This window comes from Urocampus carinirostris, chromosome 7 (genome assembly GCF_059441175.1).
Source record: "Urocampus carinirostris isolate Australia breed hairy pipefish chromosome 7, RoL_Ucar_1.0, whole genome shotgun sequence".
NCBI lineage: Eukaryota > Metazoa > Chordata > Actinopteri > Syngnathiformes > Syngnathidae > Urocampus > Urocampus carinirostris.
The window spans coordinates 34,318,465-34,332,575 of NC_142355.1; the positions used below are offsets into that span (position 1 = coordinate 34,318,465).

Consider the following 14,111-nt stretch of genomic DNA (forward strand, 5'->3'; position numbering starts at 1 on the left):
TGACCATCCGAGGTTGATATCCCTTCTCACTCAGTGTCACATCGGGAAGAGCGTATTGGAATAAATGTTTGGGAATTTTGAGTGTGTTCTCGTCACTGGCCACCTCCCATTAGGGTGATATGGCGTTTGTATATAGATTACTGTAGCAGAAAAGTGCAGTAAAGGTTATAATAGTAAAAAAAAAAACAAAAACAAAAAAAACGAAAATTTTGCAGAAAAGCAAAGTCAAATAATAATAAAAACACTTCTGTGAAAGACTGTGCTAACCCCCAGACCCCCCCCCATTTTTTTAGTTCTTAGTTTTCAAATTGGAGAAAAGTTTAAATAACAAAAGTTAAAATAGGTACTTATACCAAAATATATTTAAAACTAATTTTAGTACAACATAAAAGTAGTTAAAATATTGTGAAAATGAGTACTTACCACAAGATTTTTAACATGTTCCAATTGCAGAGGATAGTTAAAAAATACATAAATATACTTCTGTTGGTAGTAAGTTCTAACCTTAAAATGTATAAAAGTTCTAGAATTGAAAAGGTAAAGGTTAAATGACAATAACTGGAGCACTCCTCTGAAAATAGATATAAAAATACTTTAAATATTGCAGAAAAGTAGTTAAATAATAATCAATAAAAGAACAGTATTGTGAAAACAGGTACTTACCCAAAAAACATTTGAAAAATGTTGCAGAAATCTAGTAAAATAATAGTAAGAAAATATTGTGTACTTACCCCCAAAAATATTTTTAATATTGTAAAAAAAAGTACAATTTAATAAGTCTATAAAAAGCTTTGTGAGAGTAGGTAATTATACTTTTTTTAAAGTTGCAGAAAACTACAGTTAAATAATAAAGAAAAAAAATCATTAATGCGAAAATAGGTAGTTAACCACGAAAAACAAATCAAAGTTTCATTTGCAAAGAAAAACATAGAAAGCAATTTAAGATTAAAATCCTTCAGCACCCCCTAGCGGCGCAATTGGTGTACTGGCTGCCCAATAATTTTGAAATAATATCAAACAAAAGGCACATTTCATGTGAAAAAGAAATGTATATATTATGACTGGAAAACTAAAACTCAGCAAGAAAACAAAGATACATATAAAAACATAAAACTTTATTGTTTCTGGTCACTGTTGGTTAACAAGAAACGTTCTGTACATGTTTAATTCAAGACAGCATGACTTTTGGTGGGGATCATTCATGACACCTAATAGGACCCAGAAAATAAAACATTTGTGCCGGAAATGCACTGCAAAGTGAACACAACTCGGATAAATCACTTTTGCTTTGTGCTCAGAAAAAAAAAAAATATTTGAGAATTCAGATTGTGTTCTTTTACAAACATGACTCCGAAGCATTTTGAATGTTGAATGACAAATATTAAACTGGAGAAATGCTGACATTTGTATTGTGTTCAAACAAATTCTTAAATGGCGTGTATGTAACGCCGCATTTATTCTACTTGCTGACGCCATCTTCTGGCTGAAATCATTATTGCAGCGCCTTTTGTTTCACGTGTTATGTGAAATTCTGAGATACGCTCAAATAAACTCTTCCCTTTTCATTTTGTGCGGGGTTTGAGTTGGCATTTCGATTATATATAAAACGGTTCTCTTCTCACATTTGATATTTTCATCCTAGAAGAAAAAAAAACCGTCAACACACATTGTATATAGTCAATATCCATATTAAACTCTACTGGACTGTCTCAGAAAATTAGAATATTGTGATAAAGTTCTTTATTTTCTGTAATGCAATTAAAAAAACAAAAATGTCATACATTCTGGATTCATTACACATCAACTGAACTATTTCAAGCCTTTTATTATTTATTTATTATCTCTACAGGGGCACCATAGAGAGTATCCTGACCAGCTGTATCTCTGTGTGGTGTGGAGGCTGCAGCGCTACCGACTGGGGTAGTGTGAGGAGGGTAACGAGGACAGCGGAGAAAATAATCGGGACTACACTTCCCTCCATTCAGGACATTGGCCAGAAGCGCTGCTTATCCCATGCTAAGAACATTACCGGGGACCCCTCTCACCCCCATCATGGACTATTCACTCTGCTAGCCTCTGGGAAGAGGTACTGCAGTGTGCGGTGCAGGACCACCAGGCTCCGCAATAGTCTAGTCCCCCTGGCCATTAGACTGTTAAATGGTCAATCTAACATATAGTTAACTTAAATCTAAACGGCTGCTAATTTGACTTTTGCACTAGTGGCAGTTTTTTTTATAGCTTGCCACTCCTTGCACATTTGATCTCTGCACTATTGTTACTTACAGTGTTATTACTTACAGTGTTATTGTTTACAATATAATGGTACTGTGTACCTGACTTGTTAACCTGACTGCCCATCTTGCACATCTGGTTAGCGTCTCTTCTTGCACTATCGGCACTATGGTAAATAACACAATACAGCTTTATTTATATCTGTACACTGAAGGACACTGAGGGAAACTGTGGGAGTCAGATCCATCGACATTTCGTTCTGTATACACGTGTACTAGAATGACAATAAAGTAGATCTGAATCTGAATCTGAATCTGAATCTGATTTGAATATTGCTGAATTTGGCTTACAGCTTAAGAAAACTCAAAAATCCTATCTCAAAATATTAGAATATCATGAAAAAGTATACAAGTAGGCTATTCAACTAATCACCTGAATCATCTAATTAACTCGAAACACCTTGCGAGGTTTCCTGAGCCTTAAAAACACTCAGCTTGGTTCAGTAAACTAAATCACAAGTATGGGGAAGACTGCTGATCTGACTGCTGTCCAGAGGACCATCATTGATACCCTCCATCAGGAGGGTAAGACACAAAAGGAAAATTCTCAAAGAGCAGGCTGTTCACAGAGTGCAGTTTCAAAGCATATCCACAAAAAGTCTGTTGGAAGGGAAAAATGTGGCCGGAAACGCTGCACAACCAAGAGAGATGAAATGAAATGAAATGATCTGCATTTATATAGCGCTTTTCAAGTCAATGACTTCCCAAAGCGCTTTACATTGTGCTTCACATTTCCCAATAGCGGCCGTGATCCGTGCAGCCATGTAAGGCGCTAACCTGCTTATTGGGGGTATTGGGGGGTTCAGTGTCTTACCCAAGGACACTTCGACATGTAACACAGACAAGCCGGGATTCGAACTGGGATCCCTTAATCCTAAAACGATCGCTCTACCTCCTGAGCTACTACCGCAGCCTTAACAAAATTGTGAAGAAGAGCCGCTTCCAGAATTTGAGGGAGCTTCAAAGACAGTGGGCTGAAGCTGGAGTCTAGGTATCAAAAGCCACAGTTCACAGACGTGTCCGGGAAATGGGCTACAATGGCCGTATTCCCATGGTCAAGCCACTTCTGAACTCAAGACAACGGAAGAAGCGTCTGACTTGGGCTATGGAGAAGAAGCACTGGACAGTTGCAGAGTGGTCCAAAGTCCTCTTTTCAGACGAAAGCAAGTTTTGCATTTCATTTGGAAGTCAAGAGTCTGGAGAAAGGCTGGAGAGGAGCAAAATCCAAGTTGCTTGAAATCCAGTGTGAAGTTCCCACAGTCAGCAATGGTTTGGGGAGCCATGTCAGCTGCTGGTGTTGGTCCACTGTGTTTCATCAAGTCCAGAGTAAATGCAACTGTGTACCAAGAGATTTTAGAGCACTACATGCTTCCATCTGCTGAAAAGCTTTATGGAGATGAGGATTTCATTTTCCAGCATGATCTGGCACCTGCCCACAGTGCCAAAACCAACAGTAACTGGTGCACTGACCATGGCATCACTGTCCTTGATTGGCCTGCTAATTCCCCTGACCTGAACCCCATCGAGAATTTGTGGGGTATAGTTAAGAAGAAGATGAAAGACACCAGACCTACAAATGCAAATGAGCTGAAGGCCGCTATCGAAGCATCCTGGGCATCAATAACACCTCAGCAATGCCACAGGCTGATTGCCTCCATGCCACGCCGGATTGATGCAGTAATCCGTGCAAAAGGATTCCCAACCAAGTACTGAGTGCATAAATGGACATTTTCAAATGTTTGATTTAGTTTTGCTGTTATAAAATAATTTTTTTTACTTGGTCTGAGGAAGTATTCTAATATTTTGAGATAGGATTTTTGAGTTTTTTTTCAGCTGTAAGCCAAAATCAGCAATATTCAAATAATAAAAGGCTTGAAATAGTTAAGTTGATGTGTAATGAATCCAGAATGTATGACATTTCTGTTTTTTTAATTGCATTACAGAAAATAAAGAACTTTATCACAATATTCTAATTTTCTGAGACAGTCCAGTATAGTTGCAAAGGCTATCCATCCATTATATGCACGCTTATCCTCAGTAGGGTCGCGGGGGCGCTGGAGCCCATCCCGGCTGTCTTCGAGCAGTGGGCAGGGGACATCCTGAACTGAATTCACTCGCTCATTCACACCTCGGTACAATTTGGATCGTCCAATTAACCTGAAATACATGTTTTTTGAATGTCAGAGGAAACCGGAGTGCCCGGAGGAAAACCACAGGGAGAACATGCATACGCCACACAGGAGGTTCAATCTCATGACCTCAGAACTGTGCCGCACACGCGCTAACCACTTCGCCGCCGTGCTGCCCCGCAAAGGCTTCAGTTTTTAAAAAAAAAGATAATGCAAATGACAATTTATTTTCATTTCTATATTTGGTGGACCAGGCAAAATGGTCGGCAGACCCCAAACAGCCCCCGAGCCACAGTTTGGTTGAAACAGACCTTTACATTATTTTCTGGTTTTCTCTGCAAGAGTGTGATCATCACGGACCTGTTCCTACAGTATTAGCTTCGGGTACTCTGCAAAAACTACGTCCTGAATTTTCCACCTATGTAGGGAAAAAAACATGAAAATGAGCAATCCAAAGCAAAGAATTGAACAGAGGTGTGTTCACTTTCTACTCAAGGTGCAGGTTCCCTCCGACAACAATGATCTCCTCGCCTCATCCTTCCCCAGTCGAGGCTGAAGAAAGTCGAATCGTATTCGGCTGCTGGAGAAAATAGCGCGTTGTGGACTAAAATAGATTACTATATATATATCCCGCTTAAAATCTCCAAATACAAAGAAAGCCACCAGTGCTCTCCAGACATTCTTCACTATACAAATCCCTCTCGCATCGTTTCTCCCGATCCATTTAGAGAAAAGTATCTCTCCCTCATGGAAATCATTTTTCCAGGCAAAAGAAAGAAGCGCAAATACAAACTAAAGCGTATCGTCCGTGTCAGATGTCGAAGGGCTTATGTGCAAAAAATCTGTAAAAGTGGAGTTGAAATCGAGGCATGTGGAGCAGAATCCAACCCTGTGTGCATTTGTGTGCTAAAATCCAGTCAGGATTAAGAAGTTTATGAAAAAATTAGGGATGCACGATCATTTTCGAACCAGTAACGACCAAATGATGTCCATTTTAGAAAAAAACCCTGACAGGGTGGTACACCCTTTTCATGACCAAATTCACTTTTTAAGGACCTTTAAAGCCAATTTTCCAGTACCATTAAAAAAATCCAATGTTAATCCTGGTTTTTTGCCTGTCCACAAATCTATCTATGATTTAAATGGTAAATGGTCTGCATTTATATAGCGCTTTTCAAGTCAATGAAGACCTCCCAAACCGCTTTAAATGTGCTTCACACTTACCCATTCACACACACACACACGCACACCAATAGGGAGTCAGCCAGGCACCTTGCTTATTGGGGGCAATAGGGATTCACTGTCTTGCTACTATTTTTGTGGATCTGAACAATACGTGTATAAATATTTTTGAGACACACCTCTCACCTTATAGGTGTTGGGTAAAAATCAAAGTAATATGTGGCTTACATTTATAGTTGCAGGTAGTTCCTGTTAGAATTTATAGGAGAATGCTGTACAAATTAATGACAGCTGCCGTTAATCAGAAGAGGAAACGCGATGGCAAAGCAAAGCCGCCATGGGGCGGGGTCGGCGTCATTTTTAGGCAGACGTGTTGAGAAACATGGCGGCCATTTCACGTTTTTACAAGCACTGAAAATTCAAGCATTTACAAGTATTTTAAGCCCCTGTATGACCTCTGTAATACACGACTTGGCCATTATCAGTCGCAATGCTCATGTTGTGTGCAAGTACATCAAATTTTTGGATGTTTATAGATTTTTAATTCTGCTTATTTAAGATCTGTGATGAGGATTGACTGCTTAGTGACCAAATCCCACAAGTGTCTTCATCGCGAAACAATGTGTTACTTTTTTATACTAGACATACAAAAAGTGTAGTACAGTCCACAAGTTGAACGTTTTGTGCTCTTAGCAGATTATCGTTGCCATACATTTGCTTCAGTTGCTCCGATATAAAGGACCTCTACAGCTGTAATTGTTTTTCCCATCTGTATCAGCATTCATATTAATGTTGATGTATTATATATACACTAATGTTTACAGCTAAAAGCCCGAGGATATCATTTCTTCCTCATGCCACGGGGCCCTTTAACTCCACCCAGGGAGTAAAAGCCCACATTAAACCCCACCCTTACATTTGCAAATTACCCTATTTTTATTAGTGTGTATTTTCTGTAGCACTATTTAAATACTCTATAGAAAAACGTTGTATTGGGTATTTTGTATTCTATATCTTTATTTAGGTCGGTGGTTCGCGCCCCGGCCGAGTCATTCCTAAGACTTAAAAAGTGGTCGGCGGCGCCCTCTGTTGGCTGCGGCTGCATCGGCTCGCTACAACGGGTCAGGTGCAATCGACATTTCGTTCTGTGTACATTGTTACACAGAATGACAATACAAGGAAATTATTATTATTATTATTATTATTTTATTTTTCAACACAGGGATACTGCTGGAAGTGTTAATTTCCCTACGGGGATGAACAAAGTATCTATCTTTCTAAAACAATGCCAATTGATAAGAATGAGCAATACATTGTTCTGAGTGAAGGCATGTGCGCCATTCAGTATTGGAGTAGATGTATTATGTATAAAAGTGCTGTATTTTCACATGTACACACCCATAATCATTCCTGTGGTATTTATGTCAGTTTTACGGCGTTCATAAAAATATCTTTTTGTTTAGTCATGACTGACAAACACAGTGGTACCTCTACTTAAGAATATCTCTGCATATGAAAGTTTCGAGTTACAAAGAACCTGAATGGGATAATATTACCGCTAGTTACAAAGGCGTTTCAGGCTACTAAGTAATACATACAGTAGTACAGAGCGCCATTAGCCGATTCCAGTGTTTGCTGAACGTCAACAAACTGGCTATCGCTAACAATCTGCCTGGCAACATAGTGCCCATGCGTGCTCCCAGCATACTCTTAGTGTCACCGTCAGAGACGTCAAGGAGGAGGGTTTCCTGCAAAATGGCGGAGAGGAGGACGCAGCCATCATTCAATCAGTCCGGATTAAAGGCATTTTGGCAAAAGTCCATGAAGTTTCAAAATTTGTGGAAAGGAATCTACCAGGAAAGTGTTGACAGGTCAGGCTATCGCAACTTCTCCCTGGCGCATTTCCGACAGATTGTCAGAACTAACCCTATTGGATCAGTTTTTCAAGAATCGTGGGGGAAAAAGGTAAATGAATATTTGTATTATTTCCTTCATTCTTTACATTCTTACATTCTGTGCCTCTTTTTTTTATCTTCATTGTGCGGTAATCTAATTTTAAAATGTATCTGTTTCATGTTCTGATGCCCTTTTATGCATTATCAAAAAATTACCGTAATGTACTATTGCGGAGCTTGGAATAGATTAGTGCATTTACATACAAAATGAGTCCCTACTCACTAAGTTGTCAGGTTACCAAGCGACTCCCAGAACTTAAATTCGTAAGTAGAGGTAGGTCAAGATTTAGTCTCTCCAAAACTACTTTTTGGACACATGTTTACAGAAGCTCTATTGCGAGAAAAAACGTTATCGTGCATCCCTAAGAAAAAAAAAAAAACTTATGTTGGTTATATAACGGCAGTTCCTTTTGAGTTCTTAGTCAGAATTGCAGGTTATAAGAAAAGCGGTTTGCATGTTCCAGAAGGACGGCGAAAGAGGCGATGTGGAATGGACGAGAGTCTCCACTGGTGAGACCGAGTGGTTCGTGGTTCCCTTTTTTGTAAGTCCACAGAGAGAATTTTCATTTTATGTGCCAACAAAACTCACTTGAAGAATCAGACTGGAGTAAAGTCAGGGAGGGAAACAACAACATTGCACATTCTTTGATGAGAAACCAAACAAATGGCCAGGTATTCTCTGATTTCTTGACTATCTCAAAATGCATCAGGGTGACTATCAGGATTTATGACCTTGAAAACAAAAAATCTGGAGATTGCTAATAAATCACGTTTTTGTTTTGGCCTTCATCGTAAATTGTGTTCCGGCAATGTATAACCGGACAATTTGTGGCAGGCGTCGGCTTCATCAACGGCTACGGAAGATTGATTTGGATCGTTTATCATAAATTCTTCAAATATAAATCACCATCATGTCAAATAATACCGCTGTTGAATAATGACTGTGGTTCATGAATAGCAATGAGAGTTTTCAGACCGATACTAGTACTTAAAAATATAGCCCTCACTGTAACAATTAGGGCTTTTACATCGTTAACCTAGAAATCTCAGTACGTCATTTTTGCAAAATTTACGGTCGTTTTCAAGTTCCTTATTGGAAAACAACCACAAAAACATAGATCCTGCCGATACTGGTATCACTCCAAATCACAAGTACCGATAACATGAACAACAAAGGCGAAATGAATAAAACTGGCTATTTTGCACAACGCAGTAATTGGTATTAGTGATGGACGAGAATCGGAACCTGTGTTGATATCACTCTTAATTCAACGTAATATATCTTGCAAAAGTTAATGTTACCAGATTTGGCTGCTTCCTTGTGGTCGTGCCCTAATCAAGGACTTGAAATTATATTAAAAAAAAGTTGAACTATACAAAAACGGTCATTTTTGCAATGCAGTACTTGCTATTAGATATGTACAAGTACCAGTACTAGAACCCGAGATCTGTGTTGATATCAGACTTCATTTAAGGTAATATTTCTTGCAACAGTGAGCGACGACGGTTTCGGCTGCCTTCTGGTGGCCATTTTATAATCTAGCACTTCAAATTATAAAAAAATTGTATACATTTCGTGCAATTCTGAGGGAATATTAACAAATACATTTTTGTTAGAGGAAAAATTACTAAAACTGATAACTTGAAATAAAACCAGTATTTGTGTAATGCAGTACTTGGTATTTTGGAGTATCCATCCATTATCTGCACCGCTTATCCTCAGTAGGGTCGCGGGGGTGCTGGAGCCCATCCCAGCTATCTTCAGGCAGTGAGCAGGGGACACCCTAAACTGGTTGCCAGCCAGTCACAGGGCACACAGGGACAGACAATATTTTTGAGTATCGATAATAGAAATTAAGGTCTGTTTAATATCTTAATTTAAAGTAATATTTCTCGCAACAGTGAGCGTGGCACATGTTGGCCGCCCTCTAGTGGCTCAAAAGGTTTTGCTGAGTATTAACAATTATGATTTTTGGAGGGCAAAGGAAGTAGTGTTGTCGGTCAGAAAAAACATGAACATTTTTAGTTTATAATCTAGCCATGTTAAACTAGTAAAGAGATCCTTTCAACGTTAAAAAAATATTCAACTGTCAACAATTTGGTTACAACCGAGAGCCAAATGATGAAGCCTCATTATTGCGTAATACTGAAATCAAGGTTGTGATGGTGTCACTATCTGAATACCTTTGGACCAAACCATTTTTGAAAATTATTGACGGTCTAACATGGATCTTGCAATCCTCTTATAACAATGTGAGAATGAGCGTCAGGTGCTAGTGACGCTAATAGCCCACACAATATGTCAGTATCGGGACTAACGCAAGCAGTTGTTGCCTTGACAACCATAGAGCAACTCAGAGTGGCTGCGACTCAGTTCTATGGAAGGTGTGTTCTAAGGGAGCGTGGTTATGCCCTGACTGTTCTGGTTTAGGGGCTCCGGTTGCTGCAGGATGTGTACCACCCGGCTCAGGCTCTCCGTGGTCGCGAAGGCCAAATACTGGCAGCAGAGCCAGTCTTCCAAGCTCACGCCAAAAGCGGAGTCCATGGAGCGCTCTGCAAATTTGATCATCATCAGAGTGCGCTTCAGGTCCAGCCAGTTCTGGAGGGTAGCCTGGCGCTGGCTGGCGGCGGCCGGTGAGGACGCGGACCCTGAGGCGATGCTGCAACCCAGAGCCTGGAACAAATCCTCGCGGGGCCCCCACAGCAAGCTCTGAAGGCAGGCCCGAGCCTCCGACATCCGTATCCTCTCCGACGGGTTGACGGTGAGCAGTAACCGAGCCAGCTGCTGCAGGCCCTGCGAGTACAGCGAGCGCGCCGGCAAGGGGGGCAAGTCGGCCCAGGTATATTCCTGCTCCTTCAGGTCCGGTGTCTCCTCGAAAGGGTTGGGCCTGTGCAGCATCTCGTAGATGAGGATTCCCGTTTGGAACTCGTCGCACTTGCGGAACTGGGTGGCCGTGATGATTTCCGGCGCTAGTCGGGAGTGGTCCCGCAGGGTGCCGGGGTCGGTGGTCACCAGCGCACTCTTCTGCTTGGCTTGTGAGAAGTTGCTGATGATGAGGCGGGCCGGACAGGTGGAGCTGGCAGCGGCCGATGATTCGCTGTTGTTGTTGGGCTCGGTGCCGGGCTGGCAGTGTACCAGCAGCAGGTTCTCCAACCGCAGGTCGCAGTGGGTCACGTGGTACGGCTTCATGTGCTCCAGGCCCGAACAAAGCTGGAGCAACAGGAGACACACCTGCCGCTCGTACAACTCTGGGTTTTGGGTGTGCCGGGACACCCCTTGGCGGACAAAGTCGGCTACCGTCTGGAAAGGAACCTCGCGCGTGATGACCACCACTCGGCTCCTCAGGCGGCCGGCAGAGTCCACTGCTGAGGTCTGGTCTGACTTGCCATTGGGACGTTTGGATTCTTGGGATTCGACATCCTCTTTCAGGGTTTCCGTTTCCTCTTCTTGGTCTGCTTCCTCTTCCCAGGGTATCATGCTGCCGGGGACATCTGCAAGAAAGTGGCCGCAGTCCTGCTGGATGTTGAAGTGCAAGGCCAAGCTCTGCCTCACTGCCAAGCTGTGGAAGAACTGCTGCTGCGTCTCTTTGACTTTGCTTCGGCAGATCTACAAAACAACAAAGGGACCCTGTTAATTTTTGCTCCAAAGTGAGCAAAAAAACAACCTGATATTTTCTTGTGAGAAACCGTTTTAAAGCTAAGAGCTACTTTTTGTTACAGCTCGTTACAAAGTGACATGGCCGGTTTCTTGTGTCCCGTTTCATCTGGAGGGACGAAAGCATGACCGACTTAGGTGCCGAGGTGCCTAACTTGTTTGGGTGTTTGGGCATTTGGGTTGGCCATGGTCAATTTTTTTTGTGTTTTTTGCTACTTTTTCCTCTTTTCTTTTCTTTGTTTTTGTATACGTGTTTGTCTTCATGTCGGTCACCCCTCTTGAAAGATACGACCAAGGTAGGTAGACAGATAGATATTTTAAAATAAACTTGATATGGCTGCAAAACATTAAAGCTTTATCTGAGTTGCATGACAAATGCAAGTGTTCGTTGAAATTTGAGTACCGTATTTTCTGCACTATAAGGCGCACCTAAAAGCCTTTATTTTTTTTAAAAGCTGACCATGCGCCTTATAATACAGTGCCCCTTATTTATGGATCAATATTAATTCGCAAAGTCTTGCAACTAACTTGCAGCCGCCGACTAGATTTTCCCCCGAACGCCAAGTAGTCTGCGGTGTATGCTGGGATTTATTTACCGGTGTTTCATTGGCTAACCAATGTGTCAATCATCATTTAAATGGATCACTATTGGCTAAAGTCATTCGGAGGTCAAGGGGAGGATCCTTTTTATCATTTTCAGGCTGGCATTGGCTTGAACGGCAAAACAAAGCCTGCAATTGGCCAAAAAAGACGTGTCAATCATCAGTTGAATCGATCACTATTGGCTAAAGTTATTCAGAGGTCAAGGGGCGGATCCTTTTTATCATTTACAGGCTGCCATAGGCTTAAAGGGCAAAACAAAGCCTGCAATTGGCCGAAAAAGATGAATGTGTATAGCACGTGGTTAACGGCTTACAGAAAGCATTTTTTACTATTCTGCATTTGTAAATATTTTATTCTCCTGGATTTACTACACTCACGGATATAAGAGGACCACGGCTGCACATTATTATGAACACAACGACTTCGGTGAGCTACTCCGGCTATATATATTATCCCTGTATCTTGTTTCAGACTGAACTCGATGTTTCTGTGATAAGCGGTGCAGATAATGGATGGAATGGAGTGTCCATTTTTTAATTAAACTCAATTCCAAGTGTTTATTCTCATATGTACAGTAAAGTTGCGAGCGAAAAAGAAAATAGAAACTAAGGAATGGGTGGCATTTCTTGAATCCCAAGACTTTAACCGTCCGAATGATGGAACGATGCATTTGAGTGACATTGTACGGACACCGCATCCGCACGTGTTCTCGACATGTATTTGCGTCTTTGCAAGCTTTCGGAATGTTAAGGGGGTAATAAGTTTGACTGAACTATCTGACTGTTTTGTCGACGTTCCCATTGTAGCGCCTTATAATCCGGTGCGTCTTATGTATGTCAAAAATAGGACCAAAAACTATTTTTTCGGGGTGCGCCTTATAGTGCGGAAAATACGGTAGTTATTTGGTCCAAAAATGTCAGATATGCTGAAAATGCCAAAAAGCTTGTTGTCAGGCTGAGACCTATAGATGTATATTAACCTTAGAACCTAAAAATGTCATCTTTGTTTATCTATTAACTGTAAATTCTAAGAATTGAGATTGGTTAATATTTTGTAAAAAAAAAAAAAAAAAAAAAAAAGCTCAACACCGATTAACTATTTTAAGATGACCAAAACCAAAACTTTTTGGATTTGGATTTTGTTTTGACATAACTGTAGTTTATCTGGATTAAGCACAATTATCGAATTAGAATTGTCTTTATTGTCATTGATATTAACATGATAATCTTCTATATTGGTGGGCAGTAAAATTTACTTTTGAAAAATTGATTGAAAATACAATAGTGATAGTTCCCTTAAATCCAAATAGTATTAAAAACATGATAAAATGGCTTGGTATGGGGTTTGACAATCTATTTGTAGATGCACAAACATTATTTAGCACATATTTTACAAGTTAGACACAGAAAAATTTGAATACTTTGGAGCTCCAGCCAAATTTAAAAAAATATCGCTAAATGCTCAGCTCAAATGAAAGTGATGTTGGGGAGGATTGCAAAGTGTTTGTATGGGCATGATTTAAAAAATCAGTCTCTTGAGTCTTCCCATTAATACAAAAGCAAAGCTTTGAAAAGCGCGGAATTTCATATCCGGTATTAGTAATGAGAACGGCCGATCTGTTTTGCATCTTGAAGACCACATAGAGCAACAACAATGCAACTCTTGGATGAGATATCAAAATAAATTAAAATTGTCCTGACAATACATCAAACTGGAGCTATCCAATTGCATCTTTTCAAGTCAAGTCACATATATATATATATAGCCCTTATTCACAAAAATGTCTCAAAGGACTGCACAGGATTACAATGACACAATTACCTGATCTTAAACCAACATGCGGGCAAGGAACAACTCAAAACCTCAGCGTGAGGAAAAGAGAAACCTTGAGAAGGGACCTCACAAGTGGTAATCCCCTTTTCAGGATGACGAGGGTGAATTACACTTAGCATTACAATACACAAACATGATAAACAATAGGTAACATAACATCTTTTCCCAATACCAATGACATTGTGGCCCGTGGAAAAGCAGGAGTGAGATTAACTGATCCTAGACTATTTTTGTAGTAATTATCCATAAGCTACATGTATTTACTTTAACCTACCTTTCCCCATTTTGAAATATTCAAATATTTTGGCAGTATTTTTTTGTCTTTAACTGTGAGCATTAATTGAGATCCAAGTGTTAAAAGGTGGCAGTATAGAGTTTTTATTCTTTATATATAAATATATATGATAAAAAGTGCTGTTAGAACAAATCTTTATAATTAAACTAAATTGGAACATTGAAAGTG

The 14,111-nt window shown here is 40.3% G+C and overlaps 1 protein-coding gene across 1 annotated transcript in view; it reads right to left on the bottom strand.

Moving 5' to 3' along the window:
* Positions 1 to 6,800: 6,800 nt before the first annotated feature.
* The window catches only part of peak1 (pseudopodium-enriched atypical kinase 1), a 77,327-nt gene continuing 70,016 nt past the window's right edge, over positions 6,801 to 14,111 (bottom strand). Inside the window, 2 exon segments of the mRNA XM_088340671.1 lie at positions 6,801 to 9,988; positions 9,991 to 11,164. Coding sequence (XP_088196797.1) covers positions 9,912 to 9,988; positions 9,991 to 11,164 — 1,251 coding nt within the window. The 3' untranslated portion in view covers positions 6,801 to 9,911.